The 27,289-nt window shown below is 48.2% G+C and overlaps 1 protein-coding gene and 1 long non-coding RNA gene across 2 annotated transcripts in view; one reads left to right on the forward strand and one right to left on the reverse strand.

The window, feature by feature from the left end:
• Window positions 1-461: 461 nt before the first annotated feature.
• On the reverse strand, window positions 462-24,428 carry LOC145351165 (uncharacterized). Its single transcript, XR_013888335.1, has 2 exons — window positions 24,383-24,428; window positions 462-1,326 (listed from the first exon to the last, which is right to left on the reverse strand). It is a non-coding gene; the product is annotated as an uncharacterized LOC145351165 (long non-coding RNA).
• Window positions 8,760-27,289, forward strand: part of heca (hdc homolog, cell cycle regulator) — a 30,705-nt gene continuing 12,175 nt past the window's right edge. Inside the window, exons 1-2 of the mRNA XM_080200845.1 lie at window positions 8,760-9,696; window positions 14,503-15,555. Coding sequence (XP_080056971.1) covers window positions 9,528-9,696; window positions 14,503-15,555 — 1,222 coding nt within the window. The 5' untranslated portion in view covers window positions 8,760-9,527. The remainder of the gene's footprint in view (window positions 9,697-14,502; window positions 15,556-27,289) is intronic.

The following is a 27,289-nucleotide window of genomic DNA, read 5'->3' on the forward strand; positions in this document are numbered from 1 at the left end:
TTTTTGAGAGCTAATTTTAACATTAATATGAATTGCAACATGTTTCTCCCATGGAGCCATGGTTAGCAATCTCAAGTATCGCATTGACTCTTGATACTCAAGCAACTGTGAAGATAAAATTGTCCGGATACTCCAGATTCGGAGTATACATGTGCTATAATTAGTAGTGGAGGAACTCAGCTCCTCAAATAATTCTATTATTCATCATAAAACTGTGACATTTTGCCTGGTGCTTTGGGGGCTGTCTCGTAGGTTTGGAATGTGAAGTGCTGATGTCACAATGGAGCAGTGTTAAAGAGCTTCAGTGTGTTAAGGATTTCATCTTATATATCTGCACTGAGCACTTATAATTATCAGGAAAGTCCGGATAGGATAAGCTGGGGTAAAAACAGAAATTGCTAGAAAAACTCAGCAGGTTTGGTGGCATCTGTGGGGAGAGTAAGCAGTCTGACAACACCAGGTTAAAATCCAACAGGTTTATTTGGTATCACGAGCTTTCGGAGCACTGCTCTGTCATCAGGAGAATTGGATTCACAAACACGGCAAAAATAGACAAAGACACAATTGCAAGATAATGGTCGCAATGCGAGTCTTAACAGGGAATCAAGTCTCCATGGGTCCAGACAATGCGAGTGGAGACAGGGATAATCACAGGTTAAAGAGATATGAATTGTCCCAAGCCAGGACAATTAGTAGGATTTTGCAAGCCCAAACCAAATGGTGAGGATTACACATAGTGTGACATGATCCAAGATCTCGGTTGAAGCCGTCCTCATGCATGTAGAACTTGGTTATCAGTTTCTGCTTGACGGTGTGAATTGTTTCAAGCCAGGACAGTTTGTAGGATTTTACAAGCCCAGGCCATATGGTAGGGGTTAGACGTAGCGTGACAAAAACCCAAGATGCCGATTGAGGCCGTCCTCATGTGTGCGGGACTTGGCTGTCAGTTTCTGCTTGGCGATTCTGTCATGTGTCTTGAAGGCTCCCCTGGAGAACGCTTACCCGAAAATCGGAGGCTGAATGCCCTTGACTGTTGAAGTGTTCCTCGACAGGAAGGGAACAATCCTGCCTGGTGATCATCGAGCGGTGTCCGTTCATCCGTTGTCGTAGCGTCTGCGTTGTTGTAGCATCTGCATTGTCTCGCTGATGCACCATGCCTTGGGACATCCTTTCCTGAAGCATATGAGGTAGTATGTGAGACTTCTTATTATGCCCACCCCAGTCCAAAGCCGGTATCTCCACATGTTTTGTTGTAGAGCAGAATATTGTCACAGGCACCTTGAGCAACGCTGACGAAAATCTGCTGGCATCCAGAATAAATCCCACCTTTCAGAAAGATTCCCATTTAGATGAAGAATGATTTTGTACCACAGGAATACAGAATGCAATTAAGTTATCAAGGCCATCTACAGTAAGAAATCTTATCTAGCTTATTAAGCAGACATTGCATTTGTTTTTGAAATAAATTGTACTCTTGGGCCAATCCAAGGGTAAAACAGAACCCAAGCTTGTACTGAACCACTTGAGGGGAGGGAATGGCCTAGTGGTATTATCGCTGGACTACTAATCCAGAAACTCAGCTAATATTCTGGGGACCTGCGTTCGAACCCCGCCATGGTAGATGGTGGAATTTTAATTCAATAAAAAAAATCTGGAATTAAGAATCTGCTGATGATCATGAAACCATTGTCAGAAAAACCCATCTGGTTCACAATGTCCTTTAGGGGAGGAAATCTGCTGTCCTTACTTGGTCTGACCTACATGTGACCCCAGGGTCACAGCAATGTGATGACTCTCAACTGCCCTCCAGGGACAACTACGGATGGGCAATAAATGCTAGGCAGCCAGCGACGCTCATATCCCATGAATGAATAAAAAAAAAGACTGAACTTCTTTGGAGTGCTAACCAGCATCGGATTGCCATTCCACTCCTAGTTTCTTACCCAAAACATTTTTCCATCTTGTCTTGCTCGACCTTGTGACTCATGCCATCTGAGATCTGGGGGCAGTGCAGTGCATCCCATGGGTCCAGCACTGAAGGCAGCTCAGTTGGTTGCCAGGATGCCAAGCCATTTTTTATGACACTAGATGCTGTGAGTCGGGTAGGTTAAAGGTCAAGTGAAGCTTAAAATCCTTGCCAGGCCAGGGAAAAGGTAAGTGTTTAAGGTGGGTAGGATTTGAGGGGGGAGGGGGTTGATGTTACGGGGACTAGGTAGGGTATAAGGGGGACTAGCTAGGATAAATGCATGGGGTTATGGGGGATATGGCCCACGCCTCGGGACATCCTTTCCTTAAGTGTGTGAGGTAGTATGTGAGTCTTCTTATTATGCCCACCCCAATCCAACGCCGGCATCTCCACATCTTTTGTTGTAGACTGGTGCAGACTCAATCGGCCAAATGGCCTTCTTCTGCACTGTAGGATTCTGTCTACGACTCTATGTTGGGGAAGGCATCAGACTTGTGTGTGAAGGTGTCAGGCCTTTAGGAGGGGATTGGGGTGGGGGGGGGCATCAGTGATGGCAGAATGGTGGGTGTCAGGGATAGGGTGGGGGTTAACCCCAGTGAATCTTAGAGGTACTCCACCCGCAGAATATGCCACCTGGAGTTCAGAAGTTACAGCTCAGTTTTTTCAAGGTACTGCCGACAGCCTGAGGAAGAGTTTGCATTGGCCTGCCCACAGGCCTCGCCGCGCAGTCATTTCATAGTGTATTTGAAAGAGGAAACGGGGCAGAAGTTGCTCTCCCTTCTCCTGGTCACACACGATGTGTGGACCTGGTTTTTAAGGGTGGGATAGAAGGGAGGAACTTGAAAATTATAACTTGGTATTTAAATCCAGGCCATGCAGGGTCTCTGTAGAACAATCCAATTAGTCCCAATCCCCCATTCTGTTCTGTAATTTTTCTGAAGTGTAATTGTTGGTTGTCTCTGCTTCCATCTTCTTCATAGGCAGAAAGTTCCAGGTCATTACCACTTGCTGTTTCCTCACATTTCCACTTGCAAATCTTTCCCAAAACCTTAAATCTCGTTCTGGTACTCTCAGGTTATGGGAACAGCTTTTCTTTTTCTATTATTTCCAAATTTGTCATGACCTTGTTCACCTCTATCAAATCTCCCTTTGTTCCCAGGAGAACAATCCCAGTTACTCCAAGCTAACCTTTTGGCTAAATTCTCACATTGCTGGAATCATTCTGGTTAATCTTCTCTCAAGGACCCTCACAACCTCCTGAAGTCTGGTGACCAGAACTGGATGCAATCTTCTAGCTGTGTCCTAACCAGACCTTTACAAGGGTACAGCATAACAAGATGGTGATTAAACACAGTTTAGCACATAAGCTGTTTCTTGCCACTAGATGCAGTTGTTTTATTGGATTCACGTCAACAATATGGTTGGGAATCCTGCAGGTTTAATCCTGACAACAATAACATACACAACTTGCATTTATACAGCAACCATAACACTGCAAAACATCCCCACGGTGATTAATGGGAATAATCATCAAATAAAACCTGACAGCGAAAGCTACACAATGAGATATTCGGAAAGGTGACCAAAAACTTGGCCAAACCAAAGGAAACATCTCAAAGAAGGACAGGGAGGCAGAGAGGTTTACAGCAGGAATTCCTGAGAGGCAGGGAGGTTTAGGGAAGGAATTGCAGAGCTCTGAACCTAGGCAGCAGAAGGCATGGCCATTGCTAGTGAGCCAATGAAGATTGAGGGTGTGTCAGAGGCCAGGATTGGAGGAGCGCAAAGATTTTAGAACATGAGAACATAAGAAATAGGAGCAGGAGTAGGCCATCTAGCCCTTCGAGCCTGCCCCACCATTCAATAAGATCATGGCTGATCTGTCGTGGCTCAGTTCCACATTCCCGCCCTCTCCCCATAACCCTTAATCCCCTCTCTTATCAAAAACCCATCAGCCCGCGTCTTAAAAATATTTAGCGAGGTAGCCTCCACCACTTCAATGGGCAGAGAATTCCAGAGATTCACCACCCTTTGAGTGAAGAAGTTCCTCCTCAACTCCGTTCTAAACCGCCCCCCCTTTATCTTGAGGCTGTGCCCCCTAGTCCTATTATCCTTTCTGAGCGGGAAGAGTCTCTCCACCTCTATCCTATCCATCCCATTCATCATCTTATACGTCTCAATGAGATCTCCCCTCAATCTTCTAAACTCTAATGAGTACAAGCCTAATTTATTCAGCCTCTCCTCATAGCTCAACCCCCTCAACTCCGGCATCAGCCTAGTAAACCTCCTCCGCACTCCTTCCAAGGCCAAAATATCCTTGCGTAAGTACGGCGCCCAAAACTGCACACAGTACTCCAGCTGCGGCCTCACCAATGCCCTATACAGCCGCAGCAAGACCTCCCTACTTTTATATTCAATCCCCCTCGCTATGAAGGCCAGCATCCCATTCGCCTTCCTGACCACCTGCAAGCTGGGTTTTTGCGACTCATGCACAAGGACCCCAAGGTCCCTCTGCACCGTCGCCTGCTGCAGTTTTTGGAGGATTGTTGGGCTGGGAGGAGGTTAAAGAGATGGGGGGGGGGGCAAGGGTTTGGAAAAGCTCTTGAGAAGGGCCTTTGTTAAAGCAGAATAGGGGAGCTGAGTGCTCTCTCTGTAACTCAAACCATGCAATTGTTTTTTCATGGGACGGAGGCATCACCAGTAAGGACAGCGTTTGTTGCTCATTTGAGTAAGGAACTGGAAAGGGAGACAGGATAGTGTTCCGATTGTGGATAAGAAATGATGACTGAATAACATCACCTGTAACAGTTGTCATGGTTGCGAGTACAAAGACCATATTAATTTATTACTGTCAGGCTCTTACTGGCATTGTGGTTGCTAAGGGTGTTGCTTGCTGTGCATTAAGTAGTTGAAGCAGTTGTTGCATTTTATCAAAATGTTGTGTGTTTGTTACACTTATATAAAGGACTGGAATGTGGGAAGCTATTGAAGATCTCCTGAGAACACTAACTTCCATTTACATAGCTCATTTAATATACTAAAATGTCTCTGGACATTTTCATAGGAAAATATCAAGCACAATTTGACACTGGGCCACATAGGATCTATTAGGATAAATGGTCAAAAGCTTGGTCAAAGAGTTAGGTTGTCAGGAGTGTCTGGAGGAGGAGAACGAAGCAGACAGGGAGAAGTTCCAGAGCCAAAGGTCTTGGCATCATAAGGAACAGGCTGCCAGTGGTTCAGCAGAGAAATAGAGGGTGTACAAGACTCCAGAATTGGAGGAGTGTAGATATTTCGGACAGTTAGTGGAGCGAGAGATGGGGTGAGGGTGAATGGAGGCGGTTGCAGAGATAGGGAAGGGTAATTCCATGGAGGAAGTTGAAAAGAAAGAATGAGAATTTTAAAATCGAGATGTTGCTTAGCTGCCAGCCAATGTACGTCAGTGAGGGCAGGGGTGACGGGCACCAGGAACTGGTGCCTGTTCAGGCACAGGCAGTAAAGATTTGGATTACCTATGACTTATAGAGGTTAGAAGGTGGGAGATCTGATTTGATTTATTATTGTCACATGTATTAACATACAGTGAAAGGTATTGTTTCTTGCGTGCTATACAGACAAAGCATACCACTCATAGAGAAAGAAAGGAGAGAATGCAGAATGTAGTGTTACAGTCATAGCCAGGGTGTAGAGAAAGATCAACTTAATGTGAGGTAGGTCCATTCAAAAGTCTGATGGCAGCAGGAAAGAAGCTGTTCTTGAGTCAGTTGGTGCGTGACCTCAGACTTTTGTATCGTTTTCCCGACGTAAGAAGGTGGAAGAGAGAATGTCCGGGGTGCGTGGGGGTCCTTAATTATGCTGGCTGCTTTGCCGAGGCAGCGGGAAGCGTAGACAGAGTCAGTGGATGGGAGGCTGGTTTGTGTGATGGATTGGGCTACATTTGTGATCTTTTGTAGTTTCTTGCGATCTTGGGCAGAGCAGGAGCCCATACCAAGCTGTGATACAACCGGAAAGAATGCTTTCTATGGTGCATCTGTAAAAGTTGGTGAGAGTCGTAGCTGACATGCCAAATTTCCTTATGCCGGGGTGTATTGTAATAGTCAAGTCGCCAGGTAACAACGGCATGAATGAAAGTTTCAGTACCTGATCAGAGACAGGAGCAAAGTCAGGTGATGTTACAGAGGGAAATAGCAAATGTTTGGTCAGAAGCTCATCTCGTGGCAAAATACAAGACCAGTTTGAAGTTTATTTATTAGTGTCACAAGTAGGCTTACATTAACACTGCAATGAAGCTACTGTTAAAATCCCCTAGTTGCTACACTCCAGTTCCTATTCAGGTACACTGAGGAAGAATTTGGCATGGCCAATGCACCTAACGCCTTTTGGACTGCGGGAGGAAACCAGAGCACCCAGGGGAAATGTGCAAACTCCACACAGACAGTGACACAAGTCAGAATCGAACCCGGGCCCCTGGCAGTGTGAGGCAGCAGCGCTAACCACTGTGCCACATGCTGCTCAAGGTTGCAAACAGAATGGTTTAGTTTCGGACGAGGGAAAGAGAACAGAGCTTGGAACGAAAAGCAAAACCAACAGCTTCAGTTTTCTTAATATTTAATTGGAGGAAATTTCTGTTCACCCGCTACTGGATAAATAATGGAGGAGTGGAGAGAGGTGCAGGTGAGTAGAGCTGGACCTTATCAATGTACATGTGAAAACCAACATGGTACTTTTGGATGACATCACTGAGGAACAGCATGCAGATGAGAAATTGTGGGGGAGGTGGGTGGGGGAAAGGCAGTTAAGGATAGACCCTGGGGATGCCAGAGTTAATGACACAGGAAGAGAAGCCATTGCAGGTGATCTTTTCTGACCTACAATGAGGTAGAAAAGGCTATCCTGTTACCTTCCTGAACTAGCAACATTTAACACACTGGAGTGTGATTCTTGGACAGTTCCAATTTTACAAAAGCTAAATACTCGGGCCAGACAAATCTGAGCTAAGATCTGGAATACTCAGTGGGTTTGGCAAGCATCTGTGGAGAGAGAAGCAGAGTTGGTGTTTCAGATCTGTGACCCAGTTTTGTAGCTCAGAAAGACACTTTTTCCCAAAAATATACTTCGTTCATAAACTGTGTAAGAGTCCCATTATATAACGGTTCAAAGTTGCCAATACATAATGTGCAATCCTGCAATTTCTTTCAACACAGTACACGAGTTATCTTCCTACACATGCAATTACAGGCCATATTTACAACATACAATTGTATTTCATGTCAAGTATTCTCTTGGTGCAGGTACAGCCTGAGGGGTTTAACTCAGTAGTGTTGCACACTGGCACATTCCAAGATCCAGGCTTACGTACTTGTCTGGCACATACAGGGTTACATAAGACCGAGGACTCTGTTGCCCACACAGTAACGTAAGAGAGCTCATGACCAAGAACCAGAGTCAGTCTAGTGTCAGATGGAGAAGTGTGTATCAGCAAGCACGGAGATAACTTATATACTTTACTGTATGTGTACTCATACCCTTCACTGTATATTTCTAAATAGTCCTACAAGTCAATAAAGATTTTCATTTAACCTACATATGATTGTGAAGGCTTTTTCAAAGCTGATGAACTGTAATCAACGCCGTACAACAAACTTGTGTACCAAGGTTCAAAGTAAAGCTTGGACAGCTGTTGCATAGGTGCAATGGAGAAAGGCTACCATTAGTTTCCTGTCCTAAGTGTCAGTACACCTAGGGCAGGGAACTATGAAAAGTCCCTCAGGTTGTAAGTTAACGTCCATGAGTATGGTAACTATTAATTGTAATTGTAAACATACAGAGTAACATACATTATTGGAAGAAACTGATTTGATTTACACTTTGTCATGTCAACTTTTAATTTTCCTTATAATGTAGTTTTTTAATAAATGTATAGCATTCGTAGAATTCCTACAGTGCAGAAGGAGGCCATTTGGCCCACTGATTCTGCACCAACTCTCCGAAAGAACATCCCACCCAGGCCCTATTCCTGCATCCTCATGTATTTACCTCATTAATCCCCCTAACCTACACATCTTGGGACACCAAAGAGCAATTCAGCATGGCCAGTTCACCTAACCTGCACATCTTTAGATTGTGAGAGATGGGAGTATCTGAAGGAAACCCATACAAACACGGAAAGAATGTGCAAACTTTACACAGTCACCCAAGGCTGGAATCGAACCTAGGTCCCTGGTGGTGTGAGGCAGCAGTGCCATTGTGTCCCCTGTATTTTTGGGAAAAAAATGTGCTTTGCTGATCTAAACCCCTCAGGCACCAGATAATTTTTGACACAAAATGCAATATTGTACATTGTAAATATTTTTTCCCCAAAATACACTTTATTCATGAAATTTACGCAAGTATATTTCAAAACATTTTGACATGATAATTGCAGTAAGGGCAGTAGCATTCAACTTGTCTCACAAAATCGAATCATAGAATCCCTACAGTACAGAAAGAGGCCATTCACCCATCAAGTCTGCATCAACCACAATCCCACCCAGACCCTATTCCCGTAACCCCACACTTTCACCCTGTTAATTCCCTGATGCTAAAATTAATTTAGCAATCCACCTCAACGCACATACTGGACTGTGGGAGGAAACCCACGCAGACAGGGAGAGAACCCTGGCACTGTGAGGCAGCAGTGCTGACCACTGAGCCACCTTCGTGCATGCATATTCAAAATTTAAAGCTAAGCATGACCAAACATCTCCTCCTCCTTATTCTGTGATTACCCGTGTTTACCTGTCCGGCCCATTTGAAACATGCGGGGACGGTTCTATTCCGCGGCATCCACTTGACTGACAGCACAAGGGGCCAATCATTGCACGGATTGGTTGGCGCTGTTCATGTCAATGGGGGGAGGGCGGATTTCGGCTGATGGAGGGGGAAACAAACGCTAATGTGACGTTGTTGCGTTCAAGGAGCGAAGGCGGATACAGTGGGTTTGGAACGTTGGACCGGGAGTGAACGCGGATACATTGATTTTGGAACATTGGGCCGGGAGCGAACGCGGATACATTGTGTTCGGAACGTTGGCCCGGGAGCGAACGCGGATACATTGTGTTTCGAACGTTGGCCCGGGAGCGAACGCGGATACATTGTGTTTCGAACGTTGGCCCGGGAGCGAACGCGGATACATTGTGTTTCGAACGTTGGCCCGGGAGCGAACGCGGATACATTGTGTTCGGAACGTTGGCCCGGGAGCGAACGCGGATACATTGTGTTTGGAACGTTGGCCTGGGAGCGAACGCGGATACACTGGATTTGGAACGTTGGCCCGGGAGCGAGTTGCATTCTTCGAGCTCGAGATGGGAGATGCCGCTGGACACGCCTTCCCCGTGCACAGCGCGTAGGCACTGCCTGCACCGTGGAGAGAGGGAGGGGAGGTGGAGAATCCGCTGTGATAGACAGGCACACACACGAATATATTAATAGAGACAGATAGAGACAAACAAGGGAAGAAGGTAGCAAAACAAGCTTTTAACAAGGGGCGAATGAGCCGAGCCCGAAGCGCCAGCCGCCCCGGATCATGCCGAACCAGAAGAACGTCAAGGGCAGGAAAAACAAGCGCACCAACAGCAGCGGAGATGAGCAGGACGCTGCGGCCGGGGCTGCCGCATTCACAGCCGGGGCCGGAGCAGCGGGATCGGGGGCCGGAGGCGCTGCGTCGGGCCAGTCGGAAATAGGCAACGATCACGGTGAGGGGTGGGCGGGGGAAGAGGAAGAACCGGCACCGATGCAATCCACCGCACAGCACCCCTAAAACCAGCCCCTTCCACCGCTTGCAGCTCTCTCAGAATGCACCCAGGCAGTGGTGCAGAAACCTGTCGCCCTTTATCTTGCTGATGTTAAAGTTTATTTGTAAACAGGAGAGTGGGGGCTTTATGCTGGTGTGAAAAGATGCAGAATACCAGCCAGCTGGGGGTTGTGTTTGTCACAGGTGCCAGTGTTGGTTGGGGGCCCTCTGTCAGTGCTGACTATTTAAACTCAAAACACTATCCTGAAAGAGGATGTCACGTGTCTTCTGCCCACTCTTCCCTTTTTTCGGCGCGATGAAAGGGTGAATGCAGTGAGGGGAGTGTGTGATTCAGCCGTGTCCATTCCCCCTGCCACCCGCTTCCTGCATGGCACTGCCCTGCCTAACCCAGCTTCTTACTGAGGGTTCAACCCGAATAGCCATCGGCATTGAAGGAGCTGGAAGCCTGTGCGACTGAGAGCCACCCTATCTGGAGGGCTGGTTCACTGAGTCAGGAGCAGGGATCTCAGATTCATTGTGTTCCTTCTAAGGCCTGAGGAAGCTGAAACCTTTTTTTTGTAGCAACCCTACAATAAACCCCCCACACCACCGCTTCCCAAAAATCCAGACCCCTGGATGGGACCAGCAATCTGTGGGTTCCACAATTCCCTACTGTTATCACGGCACAGTGGTTAGCGCTGCTGTCTCACAGCACCAGGGACCCAGGTTCGAATCACGGCTCAGGTCACTGTCTGTGTGGAGTCTGCACATTCTCCCCGTGTCTGCGTGGGTTTCCTCCAGGTGCTCCGGTTTCCTCCTGCAGTCTGAAAGACGTGCTGGTTAGGTGTATCGGCCATGCTAAATTCTCCCTCAGGGTACCCAAATAAGCATCGGAGTGTGGCGACTAGGAGATTTTCACAATAACTTCATTGCAGTGTTAACGTAAGCTGACTTGGGGCTCAGTCTGCCCCCTCCCAACCCCAGACAAGAGGAAATATTCTTTGGACAACCACCCTGTCAAGTCCCCTCAGGTTCTGAAATGGTTCAGTAAGATCACATCTCATTCTTCTAAATTATGAATAGATATAGGCCTAACCTGTTCAACTTCTCAACTTAAGATTCACCCTTCATCCTTTCCCTTCATTACAATGCCTCCAAGGGAGGAGCAGTCTGTGACTATGGGAATTTTTCCCTTTTTAAGGTGGCACAGTGGTTAGCCCTACTGTCCCACAGCGCCAGGGACCTGGGTTTCAATTCCTGGCTTTGGGTCACTGTCTGCGCAGAGTCTCCCCATGTCTGCGTGGGTTTCCTCCGGGTGCCCTGGTTTCCACCCACAGTCCGAAAGACATGCTGGTTAGGCAGACTGACCACGCTGAATTGCCCCTTAGTGTCCCAAGATGTGTAGGGTAGGGGGATTAGTGGGGTAAATATGAGAGGTTATGGGGATAGGGCCTGAGTTGGTGAGCTGTCAGAGAGTTGGTACAGATTCGATTGGCTGAATGGCCTCCTGTAGTGTAGGAATTCTATGAGTTAAATTTTCCTGTCCCCGGGAATAGCGGGCGGGACACGCATCATGCAAAGGTCCATTGACCTGGGATGGGATTTACTGGCACTGGCTGGAAAATCCCACCCTGTGATTCTTTACAACCTTAGAATGTCCCACCGGGCTTCCAGCCATTGCAAAATCTTTTTTTAATACTGTGTAGCCACTTTATGAAACGTGCAAGATCTCGAGGGGAGTTGATAGGAAGGATGTTATTCCTCTAGAGCCTTGGAGCACCGTTTCAAGATAAGGGGGAACCCCCGTTTAAGACGGGGATGAATCCTCTTCCTCAGAGCACAGTGGAGGCTCAGTTTCCCAAGACGGAGTTAGATTAAGTTCTGATTGACGAGAGAGCGGAAGATTACCAGGGGTTGTGGGGAAAAGGCAGGAGGATGGGGATGAGAGAAAAAGCAACCATGATTGAATGGTGAAGCAGACTCAATGGGCCGAGTGGCCTAATTCTGCTTCTATGTCTTATGGTCTTATTATGGGGTGGCAGACAACAATGTAGGGTTAAGGCCACAATCAGATCAGCTATGATCTTATTGAATGATGGAGTGGGCTGGGGAGGCTCTAATTTCCTAAGTTCTTAAATAACGTCACAAACTTAGGAACATGTCCCAAGAGACTTCATATAACCTACATTTAATCAAACTACCTAAGGTGATATTTAGTGACAGGTGATCATAAACTTGTGGCAGGTTTTAAGAAGTGTCTTAAAGGAGGATTGAAATATTAAGTTCAGAGGGATCCAGATAAAATGGACAGGAAGACACTTCTCCCCTTGGCTGAGGGTTCAATGAGAAAGGGGACAGAGATTTTAAGCTAAGAGGAAGGAAGTTTAGAAGGGGTGCAAGGGAAAATCTTTTTGTCCACAGAGTGGTGGGGGTCTGAAAGTCACGTCCTGCAAGTGTGGTAGAGGCAGAAATCCTCCACGTGTAAAAAGTACTTGGATATGTACCTGTGTTGGAACCCACCAGGATGCAATCCCAAGAGCAGGAAGATGCGATTAAGCTGGATGGCTGCTTGTTATTCAGTGTCGGCACAGTGGGCTGAATGGCCTCATTCTAGAATTCTCGACTGTGGTATTGTAGAGAAAGGCCACCATTGCTGAGGTAGACATGGAAAACCGGCAAAATGCTTTACTTCCTCATCCTGACGGTGCTGCCACATCTGCGGAGAGGTGCATTTTGATTGGCTCCTGTTTTGAGCCACAGTGCAGGCGTTGACACGAAACTCAAACCAGCCGCACGTGATATTTGGTGGGTGGGGGGGGGTGGGCAATGTTGGCAAGAGCTGGGTGGTAGGTGAGAGGTGGTGGTCTTGGATTGGCTGTTGCCATTGGTGCTGGTGAAGCCCAAACTGAAGCTGATGTTTGTCTGACCGTCTCTTCCCAACAGGACACTTGTTTCCTGTTCTGCACCTTCATCACTGTGTGAATTGTTGTCCGGAAACTGTCCAAATGCCACGTTGCAACGCAGTTGGTGACCAGAAAGACCCTTAATCGCTGTTACGGTGCTGCATTTACACAGCCCATAGTGTGGCCACACCCCCTGCCCCTCATCCACTGTTACCTTGCTGGATAATTAAGCCTACATAACTAGGTCAGTTTGTCAGAGTCACAGTGCACTAACGCACCGGCGGAGAGTCATGGGTTCAAGTCCTAGTCCAGTGACTTGAGCACACAATCTCACATGACGCCCCCATTAATGCACTGAAGGGAGTGCTGCACTGTTGTAGATGTCATCTCTTGGGATAAGGCATTCAACTGTAGGCCATTCTGCCCTCTTGGGAGGATAGAAAAACACTACTTTCTGAAGAGAAACAAGGGAGTTGGTTCTGACGTCCCGATCGATATTTATCTCTCAATCACCTATCGTGGGTTATCTGGTCGTTATCGCTCTGCACTACATGGCTGTTTTTCATAGAATATTGGGATGGCACAGCAGTGAGGAGGCCATTCAGCCCTTCGAGTCTGAGCTGGCCCTTTAGAGGAGCAACCCAGTTAATCTCTCTCCCCAGTTCCTGCAAGATCTTTTTCCTTCTTTTGTATTTTTATCCAATTCCCATTTGAGTCTGCGTCTCCCAGCCTATCGGGCAGCGCATTCCAAATTCTAACCCCCGTTGCGATTTAATAATTTTTCCTTGTGAATTTTCTTAAATCTGCGTCCTAGTTATTGACCATTTTGGTCATTGGAAATAGTTTCTCTTCTTTTTACTTTATCAAACGTGTTGGTGATCTTTAACAACCGATTTAAAATCTCCTTTCGAAGACTGCAAGAAAGGTTGTGAATGTAGCCCAATCCATCAGGCAAAACCAACCTCCCAACCATTGACTCCGTCAACACTTCCAGCTGCCTCGGAAAAGCCGCCAGCGTAATCAAGGAGCCCACACACCCCGGGCGTTCTCTCTCCCGTCAGGAAAAAGATACAAAGGTCTGAGGTCACGTATCAACCGACTCAAGAACAGCCTTTTCCCTGCTGCCATCAGACTTTTAAATGGACGTACCTTACATTTAAGTTGACCTTTCTCTACACCCTAGCTTTGATTGTAACACATTCCACAACCCTCTTTCCTCCTTTCCTATGTACTCTATGAACGGTGTGCTTTGTCTGGACAGTGCAAGAAACAACACTTTTCACTCGATTCCCAATAAATGTAGAAACTCGAAGCAGGAGTCGGCCATTCGAGCCTGCTCGGCCATGCAATTTGATCGTGGCTAATCATCGAACTCAATATCCTTTAGAGCTGTATCTAATTTCTTTTTTTACTCGCCTGGTTTGAAGGAGCAGCGCTCCGAAAGCTCGTGATTCCAAATAAACCTGTTAGACTTTAACCTGGTGTTGTGAGACTTCTTACTGTGCCCACCCCAGTCCAATGCTGGCATCATAATTCCCTCTTGAAATTGGACAACATTTGTGACAATGGTAAATCAAATCTTAATCTCCTCTAACATTCCCCGCTTCCCCAGGCCTATCCACATAACTGGACTCCCTTATCCTTGGAATTCCCAGTCCGGAGGTTGTGAAATGAATTGCAATTTATTTATTGCAAGAAACAAAATAATATTTTATTGCAAAAATAAATGCAAGTTGAATGTTCTTTAGCCCGTTGAACTGTAATATGTGAACCTAGTGACTGCATCGCTCTACAGTTTGGTGCCAGTAATTGGCACTCTTGCTGCTGTTTCCGTAATTTATTTTTTTTCCCATTCCATTCCACAGAAGCCCCCTGCGCCTCGCCGCTGGTGTGCAGCTTTGGTCGGCCGGTTGAGTTGGACAAGGACGATTACCAGCGGGTGGTGTGCAACAATGAGCACTGCCCGTTTGGCAACTGGATGCACCTGCAGTGCTTCTACGAATGGGAGAGCAGCATCTTGGTCCAGTTCAACTGCATCGGCCGTGCCCGCAGCTGGAACGAGAAGCAGTGCCGCCAGAACATGTGGACCAAGAAGGGCTACGACCTGGCCTTCCGCTTCTGCTCCTGCCGCTGCGGGCAGGGCCACCTGAAGAAGGACGTGGACTGGTACCAGGCTCGCCGGCGGCAGGACGACAAGAAGAAGAAGGCGGGCGCCGTTGCCGGCGGCTCCGAGCGGGGCGGCTCCAAGAGCGGCGAGTCGCTGCCCGAGGACGGCAAGAAGTGCAAACTCAACCGGGCGCCCAGATCTCACGAGGCCCAACGCCGGCATTCCATGGACCGGCAGAACTCTCAGGAGAAAGGAGCCGGCAACGGCAGCCAGGGGTCCGGGCACAAAGACCACTTCAGGTCACCCTGCGGCTCCCCCCCTGAACAGTCCCCGCCGTCTTCGGTGCACCCCTACCTCTCCTTCTCCGCCGGCGTTCCCCGCGGCGCCCGGCACCTGGGCGAGTTCCTCAAGACGGCGCTGCACGCGGAGACCTGCCGGAAGCTGCTGCCCAGCGGCGCGCGGTTCGGCCAGCCTGACCTGGGCCCCTCGGCCTCCCGCCTGGGGCCCCTGGACTCGCCCGTGCAGTTCCTGCGGCGCCTGGACCTGACCGAGCTGCTCACCCACGTGCCCAAGCACAAAATGAACACCTACCACGTGCGCATGGAGGACGATGCCCAGGTGGGCCAGGGTGAGGAGCTGCGGAAGTTTATCCTGGCGGCACTGAGTGCCAGTCAGAGGAATGTGGTGAACTGTGCGCTGTGCCACAAAATCCTCCCCGTCTTTGAACTCTTCCCTCTGGTGGACGGGACTCTCTTTCTCAGCCCTTCCCGGCACGATGAGATTGAATACGATGTCCCCTGTCACCTCCAAGGTAGGTCCCACGTGGAACACTCCTTCGTGTAACAAAGAAATGCTGAACCCAACAACTGCTTAAATGCGCCATTTACAGGTCTAGGCAGTGGGCGATCGAGGGGGTCATCCTGACTGTCTGCCCATCTACCGCAGCTACGTTCGCAGCCAGGTATCCCTAGAGAGGGAGCATGCGGTGTCCATGGGCGCAGTTGACGCCTTCCGTGCCCGCTGGGCACCGCAGGGGCTGGGGTGCATTATTGACCCTAATAATCACATTTTAATTTGACGTTTTTAAGTTTCCTTTGCACTTTTTGTTTTGTTCGGGCAGTTCCCCTTCATTTTGGGGAGCTGCCCCTTTTATTTTGTCCTAATTTACTTTGAGTTTGTTTATTTGGCTTGCCCTTAAAAGAGGCCAACAACTGCTTCCGTTTGTGTAGCGTCTTCAATCCGATTAAAGCATCCCGAGGAATGTTGTAAAACTACATCACGGAGGAGGGCGCGAATAGTTTGCCGGATATTAAAGATCGAAGGATGGTAGGAGTTGAGGGCCTGAATGCGATTACTGTCACTAGAGAGGTAGTTCTTGATCAACTAGCGGGACTGATGGTGGACAAGTCCCCAGGACCGGATGGAATGCATCCCAGGGTTCTGAAGGAAATGGCAGAGGTGATAGTAGACGCCTTAGTGATTATTTACCAAACTTCGCTGGATTCTGGGGAAGTGCCGGAAGATTGGAAAACGGCCAATGTTACGCCGCTGTTTAAAAAAGGTAGCAGGCAAAAGGCAGGGAATTATAGGCAGGTTAGTTTAACGTCTGTTGTTGGGAAAATGCTGGAATCCATCATCAAAGAAGAAATAGCGAGGCACCTTGAGAAGAATTGTTTGATTGAGCAGACACAGCACGGATTTGTTAAGGGGAAGTCGTGTTTGACAAACTTATTGGAATTCTGTGAGGATGTGACTAGTGCGGTAGACAGAGGGGAACCGGTGGATGTGGTGTTTCTCGATTTTCAAAAGGCGTTTGATAAGGTGCCGCACAAAAGGTTGCTTCAGAAGGTTAGGGGGCATGGAGTTGGGGGTAAGGTGTTAGCGTGGATAGAGGATTGGTTGTCTAATAGGAGGCAGAGAGTTGGTATCAGTGGGTGCTATTCTGATTGGCGGTTGGTAACGAGTGGAGTGCCGCAGGGTTTGGTGCTGGGGCCTCAGCTAGTTACCATTTATATAGATGATCTGGAGGAGGGGGCTGAGTGAAGGGTGTTGAAATTTGCTGATGACACAAAGATGAGTGGAAAAGCAAATTGTGCGGAGGGTGTGGAAAGTCTGCAGAGGGATCGGGATAGGCTGAGCGAGTGGGCGAGGACCTGGCAGATGGAGTACAATGTTAGCAAGCGTGAGGTTATCCACTTTGGCAGGAATAATAGTAGGAGGGATTACTATTTAAAGGGCGAAAATCTGCAGCATGCTACGGTGCAGAGGGACCTGGGGGTCGCAAAACCCAGTCTGCAGGTGCAGCAGGTGGTCAAGAAGGCGAATGGGATGCTGGCCTTCATAGCGAGGGGGATAGAATATAAAAGCAGGGAGGTCTTGCTGCAACTGTACAGGGTACTGGTGAGGCCGCAGCTGGAGTACTGTGTGCAGTTTTGGTCACCGCACTTGCGCAAGGATATTTTGGCCTTGGAGGGAGTGCAGAGGAGGTTCATTAGGCTGATACCGGAGATGAGGGGGTTGGACTATGAAGAGAGACTAAATAGACTGGGTCTGTACTCGTTGGAGTTTAGAAGGATGAGGGAGGATCTTATAGAGATGTATAAAATAATGAAAGGGATGGATAGGGTAGAGGTAGAGAGATTCTTCCTGCTTAGAAAGGATAACAGAACTGGAGGGCACAGCCTCAAGATAAGGGGGGTGCAGTTTAGAACGGAGTTGAGGAGGAACTTCTTCACTCAAAGGGTGGTGAATCTCTGGAATTCTCTGCCCGTTGAAGTGGTGGAGGCTACCTTGCTGAATATATTTAAGTCATGGGTAGATAGGTTTTTGGTAGGCAAGGGAATTAAGGGTTATGGGGAGAAAGCGGGAAAGTGGAACTGATCCACTTCAGATCAGCCATGATCTTATTGAATGGCGGGGCAGGCTCGAGGGGCTGGATGGCCTACTCCTGCTCCTATTTCTTATGTTCTTAAATTCGCAGGGACAGGTTGGGACCAAAAGCAAGCTCAAAGAGGCAGATGCAAAGAAGTGTTTGAAAGGTTTGGGGAGGGAACTCCAGAGCTTGGGGCCCAGACTGTTAAAGGCACCACCACCAGTAATGGAGCAATTAAAACTAGAGGCCAGAGTTGGAGGGGTTCGGATATCTCGAGGGGCTTGAGAAGGTGACAGCAAATGCGAGGGGATGAGGCTGTGGGGGAATTCCAAAACCAGAATGAAAGCTTTAAAATCGAGGTGTTTACGGACCAGTAGCCTGTTCAGGTTAGTGGGCACAGGAGTGTTAGAGGAATGGGGTGTTAAGAGGATGGCGCAGTGGTTAGCACTGCTGCCTCACAGTGTCAGGGACCAGGTTCGATTCCTGTCTTGACTCACTGTGTGGAGTTTGCACGCTTTCCCTTGCTTGGGTTTCCTCCGGGTGCTCCGGTTTCCTCGCATAGTCTGAAAGCTGCGCGAGTTAGTTGGATTGGCCCTGCTAAATTGAACCTTAATATTAGTGGGATTAGTAGAGTAGACAAGTGGAGTTATAGGGATAGAGGTTGGGTGGGATTGTTGTCGGTGCAGACTCAATGGGCTGAATAGACTCCCTACAGTGAAGAAGGAGGCCATGATTGTATTCTAAGAGCTAAGCAAGGATTCAGTGCCTTGGAGAGAAGTGTGAGTTCATTGAAATTGTCCCTTCGTTGGAGATCTCTTTGCTTCTCTTCCTGTTACTAGCAAATGCAACGCTGTGCCCTTTGTTGGAGCAACAGGTTCTAAATGTGACGTGGTGTGATAGCATAGAAAAGTTACAGTGTAGAAGGTAGCCATTTGGCCCATCGAGCCTGCAATACAACAATCCCACCAGGCACTATCCCTATAACTTTGTGTATTAACCCTGCTAATCCTCTGATGCTCAGGGGCAATTTAGCCTGGCCAATCAACCTAACCTGCACACCTTTGGACTGTGGTAGAAAACTGGAGCACCCGGAGGAAACCCATGCAGACACGGGGAGAATGTGCAGACTCCACGCAGTGACCCGAGGCCGGAATTGAACCTGGGTCCCTGGCGTCGTGAGGCAGCCGTCCTCACTACTGTGCCACGCCTTGTGGTATGAGACTGATCATCCAACATGTCTCCAAACCCCACCCTAGGAGCTTCAATTTCACTTTACCAAATGCCCTGAAATCAGAGGCTGGTCTCAATGGCCGTGAAGGTGTTGGGTTGTCGGAAATACCTCAGCTGGTTCACTCACGTCCCTTACCCAAGGCAGTCTCCTGCTCTTACCCAGTCTGGCTTATGTGTGACTCCAGTCCTACACCATTGACTATTAGGTGTACTAGGGTCACCAATAAAAAACTGACTCTTCGGGACTGGTGCGAGTCCCAAATTCACGGGTGTGAAATTTCTTCAGTCTAAACAGTTGTGCATCTTAGCAATTCTCCACCCTAAAGGACTGTGGATGTTCAGTCGATGACTAGGAGATTTTCACAGTAACTTCATTGCAGTGTGAATGTAAGCCTACTTGTGATTAATAAATAAACTTTATATTCCAAATGCAATTGATAGATTGTGAATATTGAGGGAATCTAGGGATGTGGGTGTAAATGTGGGAAGATGTAACCCAGAGGGATGGTCTTATTGAATAGCTGAATGGCCAACTCATATTTCTATTCTTTATTAACTGCCCTCTGCTGTGGCTGAGCGAGCCACTCAGTTCTATCAAATCAACATAGAGAGAGTTTATCTCTGCTTTTTCTGAACAATACATGCCAATCTTACAGTGATGAACACTTCCTGAGAATGAATTAAACGCACCATGACTGAGTGACATCTCTTGGCACGTCACAACTTACAGCTAGGTGCCATTTGTAGATAGCTGCGTGATGAGAAGGGTTGGTATTTTAACTAGTTATCTGAAGCATGTTTCAGAATGCACGCATTTTGAGCAGCACTTTGATCCTTCAGGAGAAATACTGTCCCCCCCGTGTCCTGATTTCATTTTCATTCAGTGATCTAGCACACAGCACGTACTGGGCTGGAGTTGCACCATGCAATTCCTGATCAATATTTTGTGCACTGCCAGCAGAGAGTTAACACAAAGAGGCTGGGCTGGAAATAAATGGGATCCTTTGAGTTCAGATGTCTCATTGTTTCCACCAGTGTGAAATCCATCAAACTCTCCACGATGCTCACTGAAAGGTATTCATCAGCAAACTCCAAGCCTTGTTATTAACAACAATTCATAAAACACCTTTCATGTAATAAAATGCATGAGAGGAATTGGAATATGGAGGGATACAGAAGGCTGGGGGAGGGGAGGGTTGGATACAGGGGGTGGATATGGAGGGATACAGAAGGATGGGGGAGGGATGGATATGGAGGGTTACAGAAGGATGGGGGAGGGATGGATATGGAGGGTTACAGAAGGATGGGGGAGGGATGGATATGGAGGGTTACAGAAGGATGGGGGAGGGATGGATATGGAGGGTTACAGAAGGATGGGGGAGGGATGGATATGGAGGGTTACAGAAGGATGGGGGAGGGATACAGAAGGATGGGGGAGGGATGGATATGGAGGGATACAGAAGGATGGGGGAGGGATGGATATGGAGGGATACAGAAGATGGGGGAGGGATGGATATGGAGGGTTACAGAAGGATGGGGGAGGGATGGATATGGAGGGATACAGAAGGATGGGGGAGGGATGGATATGAAGGGTTACAGAAGGATGGGGGAGGGATACAGAAGGATGGGGGAGGGATGGATATGGAGGGATACAGAAGGATGGGGGAGGGATGGATATGGAGGGATACAGAAGATGGGGGAGGGATGGATATGGAGGGTTACAGAAGGATGGGGGAGGGATGGATATGGAGGGATACAGAAGATGGGGGAGAGGAGGTTGGCCTTTTTTTTAAGGTCAAATTAAATAAACAAACTCAAATTAAATTAGGACAAAGTAAAAGGGGCAGCTCCCCAAAAGGAAGGGGAACTGCCCGAACAAAGACAAAGTACAAAGGAAACAAAAACGTCAAATAAAAATATAATTATGAGGGTCAATAATGCACCCCAGTGAGAGGAGGGTTGGATACAAGGGGTGGATATGGAGGGATATAGAAGGATGTGGAGGGATGATACGTCGGGGTGGATATGGAGGGATATAGAAGGATGTGGAGGGATGATACGGCGGGGTGGATATGGAGGGATATAGAAGGATGTGGAGGGATGATACGGCGGGGTGGATATGGAGGGATATAGAAGGATGGGGAGGGATGATACGGCGGGCTGGATATGGAGGGATACGGAGAGATGAGGCAGACGAGGGATAGATATGGAGGGATGGGGATACAGTGGGGTGGGGGAGAGGAGGCCTGGGGAGAGAGGGATGAGCCATGGAAGAGGATCAGAGTACAGCTGCCCACAAGCTTGGAGAAAGTGATTTTGAAGGCAGCCTTAAAGGGAAAGAGACACAGGGGGATTTAGGGAAGGAATTCCAGAGAGGTAGTGATGCGATGAACTTTATGCTGTTGATAATGTGGGGATGGGCAGGTTTAGTTTATTTATTAGTGTCCCAAATAGGCTTACATTTATACTGCACTGAAGTCACAGTGAAAATCCCCTAGTTGCCACACTCCGGTCCCTGTTTGGGTACACTGCGGGAGAATTTAGCATGGCCAGTGCACCTTACTGCCAGATCTTTCGGACTGTGGGAGGAAATCAGATCATGCAGAGAAATCTGGGTCCCTGGTGCTGTGAGGCAGCAGTGCTAACCACTGGAGTGGAAGGGAAAGTGGCAAACTGGGACACAAGACAAAGGGAGTGTTTATGACAAAATTAAATACAAAACATTGGCCTAGAGTAGGTGTTAATAGCAGAAAGGTCAGCCGTGTCGGAAAGCAGAATGAGAACAAGATCCAGTCACTTGCGGCAGGGAGGTGTCAGTGTTGCGGGGGGGGAAATATAACATGGAAAACAGTTCACAGTCTAAAATGGTTGAACTCGATGGTGAGTCCAGAAGGCTACAAAGTGCCGAATCAGAAGGTGAGGTACTGTTCCTCCAGCTGTGTTGGGCTTCACGGGAGCATTGCAGCAGGCTGATGATGGGAATGTGAGAGGAAGATGGTGAGTTGAAATGGCAAGATCGGGATCAGGCTCGCAACGTGAGCGAGCGTGAACTGTAACGTGATCACCCAGTCTGTATTCAGACTCCTCAGTGTAGAGGAGATGGCATTGGGAACAGCGAATAGAGTTGACCAGGTTGAAGGAGGTGCAGGTGGAAGGTTCCTGGTGAGGTGGGAGGAGATGAGGGGGCTGCTGTTATCCTTCCTGCAATGGGACGGTGCCGTTTGAAGGAGGTGAGGCATTTGAGGGTGATGGAGGGAGCTGCCCCTGTGGAATTCTGACGGGAGGGAGGGGATATATATTCGGCAGCGGCGTCATGCTGGAGTTGGTGGAAACGGTGGCGTGTGTTCCTTTGAATGCAGAGGCTGACGGGGTGGGAAGTGAGGACGAGGGCGATCCTATCATGGTGCTGGGAGGGCATTTACTGACAAGGCCTCAACTGTGTCCAACCCACATCTCCCTTATTGGCAAGGCCAGTCAACCTAACCTGCACGTCTTTGATTGTGTAGGCTAGGTTGATTGGCCATGTTAAATTGACCCTAGTATCAGGGGATTAGCAGCGTAAATATGTAGGGTTATGGGGATGGGTGCTGAGTGGGTTTGTGATTGGTGCAGACTCGATGGGCCAAATGGCCTCCTCCTGCGCTATAGGGTGTCTATGATTCTATGACACCTGTTCTTCACCCGTCCGCCCCACTTATCTCTTCCCCTCCCATGTCTCTCTCCCCTCCTTTGTTTCTCTCCCCCCTTTGTTTCTCTCACCCCTTTGTTTCTCTCCCCCGCCTGGTCCCTTTCCCCTCCCTTTGTTTCTCTCCCCTCCCTTTCTTCTTCCTCCTGCCCCCTCCCCATCTCTGTCTTCCCCTTTGTCTTGATGTTGCAAGGCTGGACATGGTGAGGGCGCAGCGACCTTGTTTGATGCTCTCCCCAACAGTGGTCCAAGCTGATAACACCTGTGATGGTCCAACATCCACACTACATTTGGGCTATTATCTTTGGGAGGGAATGACTAACGATGTGCTAATGTTACCTGTTGCCCTGGTTCACGTCTGATGGCAGTAGGGGTACTTTATGTCCCTGTTAGTAAGGGCAAGGCAGCTGTGCCCATTTAATAAAGCTAAAGAAACAGCGATTCATTAACGCTTTTCCAAAGTGTTTTACAGACAGTAAGGTACTTTGTGAAGTGTAGTCAAAGTTGGACTCTAGGCAACACAGCAGTAAGTGTACACACAGCAAGCTCAGCAATGTGATAATCATAGAATCCCAACAGTGCAGAAGGAGACCATTCGGCCCATTGAGCCTATACCAATTCACATACCCCACCCAGGCCCTATTCCCATAACCCCGTGTAATGACCCGGCTAATTCCCCTGACACTAACGGGGGGCATGACCAGTCCACCTAACCTGCATACCTCTGGATAATGATTAGAACATCAGCTTTTATGATAAAAACCGATTACTGCGGACACTGGAATCTGAAACCAAAAGAGAAAACGCTGGAAAATCTCAGCAGGTCAGGCAGCATCTGTAAGGAGAGAAAAGAGCTGACGTTTCGAGTCCAGGTGACCCTTTATGAGAGGCGGGGAAAGTGGGAGATATTTATACCGCAGGGTGAGGGAATGTGAGATGAGTCATATTCACAAAAACAAGGAGAAAGGCTGCTAATGGCAGCCCATTGAGAGAATAGAAGGTGTGAATGGCCAAACAGCTGAAATCAGAGGTTAAGCCTTTGGGATCTATTTTTATAATTGAGGGATAAATATTGCTCAGGATACATTCTCCTGGTCTTCAAAATAGAATATCTACAGTGCAGAAGGAGGCCATTCAGCCCATCAGGTCTGCAGCAACTAAAATAATGCCTTGGAATTTGATACGTCACACCTGAGAGGGCAGACGGAGTTGGGGGGGGGTTCTCATCTGAAAGAAAGTAGCCCCAGCACTGAGGCACCCCCTCAGTACTGCACTGGAGTTTCAGCCTCTTTGATGTATCCAGATCCCTGGACCGAGATTTAAACCCCCACTTGCTGGTGACTCAGAGCCGGGGAGTGCCACCCACTGAACCGCAGCTGACACCTGAGCCTTGTGGTGAGTGGGAGGATGTGATGTTTCACAAGGCAGGGCGTTCAAAGCAGTGTTTAAATGTGTGTTCGAACAGAAGGCTGAAGGAGTTCAAAGGCTGACAATGGAAATTGTTACGCTGCTACTTTCTTCCTGAGGCTGAGTTACGGCCAGGTTATGTGTACAGTGATCGATAGACCCGAGCGGTGAATCTCACGGAGCTGATAGTATAACTCGGGTCCAATCCTTTCCCTCTTGTGAAGCAGTGAGTAGCTTCACTGAACTTGGAAGGACCTACCTCGCATTAAGTTTGATCTTTCTCTATACAGAGAACAAAAACAGCCCGGGAATCAGGCCCCTCGGCCCAACGAGCCCCCCCCCCGCCATTTTAACATTACCAGTTCTCCCCCCTCCACCCATGACCCTTATCTATGCTTATGGCATTCCACATTGAGGGAAACTAATTTAGGGACAATTCATTACCTCCAATCGGCCTAAGAGCACATCTTTGGGGTGAGGGAGGAAACCGGAGCACCCGGAGAAAACCCACGCAAGCACGGGGAGAATGCGCAAACTCCCACAGACAACGGCCCAAATCCACGTATCTGCACAGCAAACAGTGATAGTCACTGAGCTGTCGTCTTGCCCAGCATCTGGTCCAGTTTAAGCACACACTAACGACATGAGCACTAGGCTATTCTCGAAACAACCAAGAGCAGCCCTAGTACGACCCATCGTGTGTATGCCCCTTGTTGGACAACGAGGCGGACCGACTTAAAACCTGTGAATTAAAAGAGAAAAGCATTAGTATCATTCCACATCCTTATACATTACCAGGGACGTCCCAACGTTAATGAACCTTATTTAAAACAATCTCCTATATCCTCCCATCTCCAACCCACTCATGTGCCTGTCTAAGTAACTACACTATACACTAGCTACGACTGTAATACTACATTTTGTACCCTGTCCTCTATGAACAGTATGCTTTCACTCAGTAGCGTGCAAGAAGAAGTACTTTTCACCGTATGCTATTACATGTGACAATAATAAATCAAACCAAATTGGCTTCAAATCCAAACCCAGGAGCTGGTGGCGAAGGAAAGTGTGCACATAATGTGGCCAAACAGACTGAGTGCCAATCTGTAAATCCCTCCAACATGCCAGTGGCAGGCAGGAAAATTGGGAGATTCCTCATGAGCCATGCATTGGTAATGTTGGAGCCTGTCCTTTCACCGTGCGCAGCTCCAGACTACAACTTCATATGTCAGCGCATACTACCACAGTAACCCAGACTTCCATGGTCACCGCCGCAGTGTCTCCATAGTTCAAGCTGGACCTAAAGTTTCTGTTTTTCCTTTTGTGGGACATGGCCGCTGCTGACAGGCTAGCATTTATTGCCCATCCCTAGTTGGCCGAGCGCATTTGAGAGTCAACCACATTGGACAGCACGGTGGCACAGTGGTTAGCACTGCTGCCTCACAGCGCCAGGGACCCAGGTTCGATTCCCAGCTTTGGTCTGTGTGGAGTTTGCCCATTCTCCCCATATCTACGTGGGTTTCCTCCCATGGTCTGAAAGATGTGATGTTTAGGTGTATTGGCCATGCTAAATTCTCCCAGAATGTACCCGAACAGGGCTGGACTGTGGCAACTAGGGGAATTTCACAGTCATTTAAGCCTTACTTGTGACTAATAATAAACTTTACATTATATAGCTCTGGCATCACATTTTGGCCAGACTGGGTAAGGACAGCAGATTTCCTTCCCTAAGGGACATTAGTGAACCAGATGAGTTTTTTCAACAATCGACAATGGTTTCATTGTCATCAGTAGATTCTTAATTCCAGATATTTTTTATTCCACGATCTGCCTTGGTGGGATTTGAACCTGGGTCCCCAGAACATTAGCTGATTATCTGGATTAATGGTCTAGCAATAAAACTGCGAGGCCACTGCTTCCCCCTACAGCCACTCTTTCAGTATAGATGTCTGACATTAGTGAGCATTCTGCTTAAGCTTGTAAAATGATCTGGAATGAGCTGCCTGAAGGGGTGGTGGAAGCTGGGTCAATAGGGGGAAACCTGGATAGTTACCTGGAAAAGCAGCGTTTGCGGAACTGTGCCACTATCTGGATAGGCCTGGACTTCAGGCCTTGCCAGAAAAGGAGGGCGAGCTGGTGGGCACCTCCCTCGGGCATGATCAAAATCGCCTGAAAAATGTATTCAGCCCTCATCCAGAGATGTGGGACAGCGGTTAGCACTGCTGCTTCATCGAGCCAGGGACAGGGTCCAATTCGGGCCATTGTCCAAAGATATGCAGGTTAGGTGGATAGGCATTGCTGGATTGCCCCTAAGTAGAACATAGAAAAATACAGCACAAACAGGCCCTTCGGCCCACAAGTTGTACTGACCATCTCTACCTACTAGACTTACCTATAACCCTCAATCCTATTAAGTCCCATGTACTCATCCAGAAGTCTCTTAAAAGACCCTAACAAATTTGCCTCTACCACCTCCAGCAGCCGATTCTACGCACCCACCACCCTTTGAGTGACAAACTTACCCCAGACATCTCCTCTGTACCTACTCCCCAGCACGCTAAACTTGTGTCCTCTTGTGGCAGCCATTTCAGTCTTGGGAAATAGCCTCTGAGAATCCACCCGATCAATATCTCTCAACATCTTATACACCTCTATCAGGTCACCTCTCATCCTTCTTCTCTCCAAGGAGAAAAGACTGAGCTCTCTCAACTTATCCTCATAAGGCATGCTACCCAATCCAGGCAACACCCTTGTAAATCCTCTCTGCACCCTTTCAATGGCTTCCACATCCTTCCTGTAATGAGGTGACCAGAACTGAGCACAGTACTCCAAGTGGGGTCTGACCAGGGCCTTATACAGCTGTGGCTGTATGAGTGTCCAAAGATGTGGAGGTTAGGGGGAATTATTCATGGTTAATGTGTGGGCCTGTGGGTTTGGGGTGGGGAGCCTTCATAAGATGCTCTGTCAGAGAGTTGGTGCAGACTTGATGGGCCGAATGGCCTCCTTTTGCACTGTAGGTCTTCTAGAAAATGAAACTTGACACCAAGGCAGCAATGACCTCACCTTCCAGTCAATCATTCTCATTTCACAGGGTGACCGTCCTTGAGTGTGATTGTGGATCAATGTGACACTAGTATCATTGGCTAGTCCTCCCTGGGAACTGGAATCCTAGAGTTAAACCATGAGAAGAAGGAGCAGAAGTAGGCCATTCAGCCCATCGAGCCTGCTCTGCCAGTCAGTGAGATCAGGAATGCTCAACTCCACTTTCCTGCCTTATCCCCACGACTTTTGATTCCCTTGCCGATTAAAAATCGGTCTGTTTCAGCCTGGAAGCAACTCAATGACCCAGCC

Source organism: Carcharhinus amblyrhynchos, chromosome 12 (assembly GCF_965287045.1).
Source record: "Carcharhinus amblyrhynchos chromosome 12, sCarAmb.v2.hapA, whole genome shotgun sequence".
NCBI lineage: Eukaryota > Metazoa > Chordata > Chondrichthyes > Carcharhiniformes > Carcharhinidae > Carcharhinus > Carcharhinus amblyrhynchos.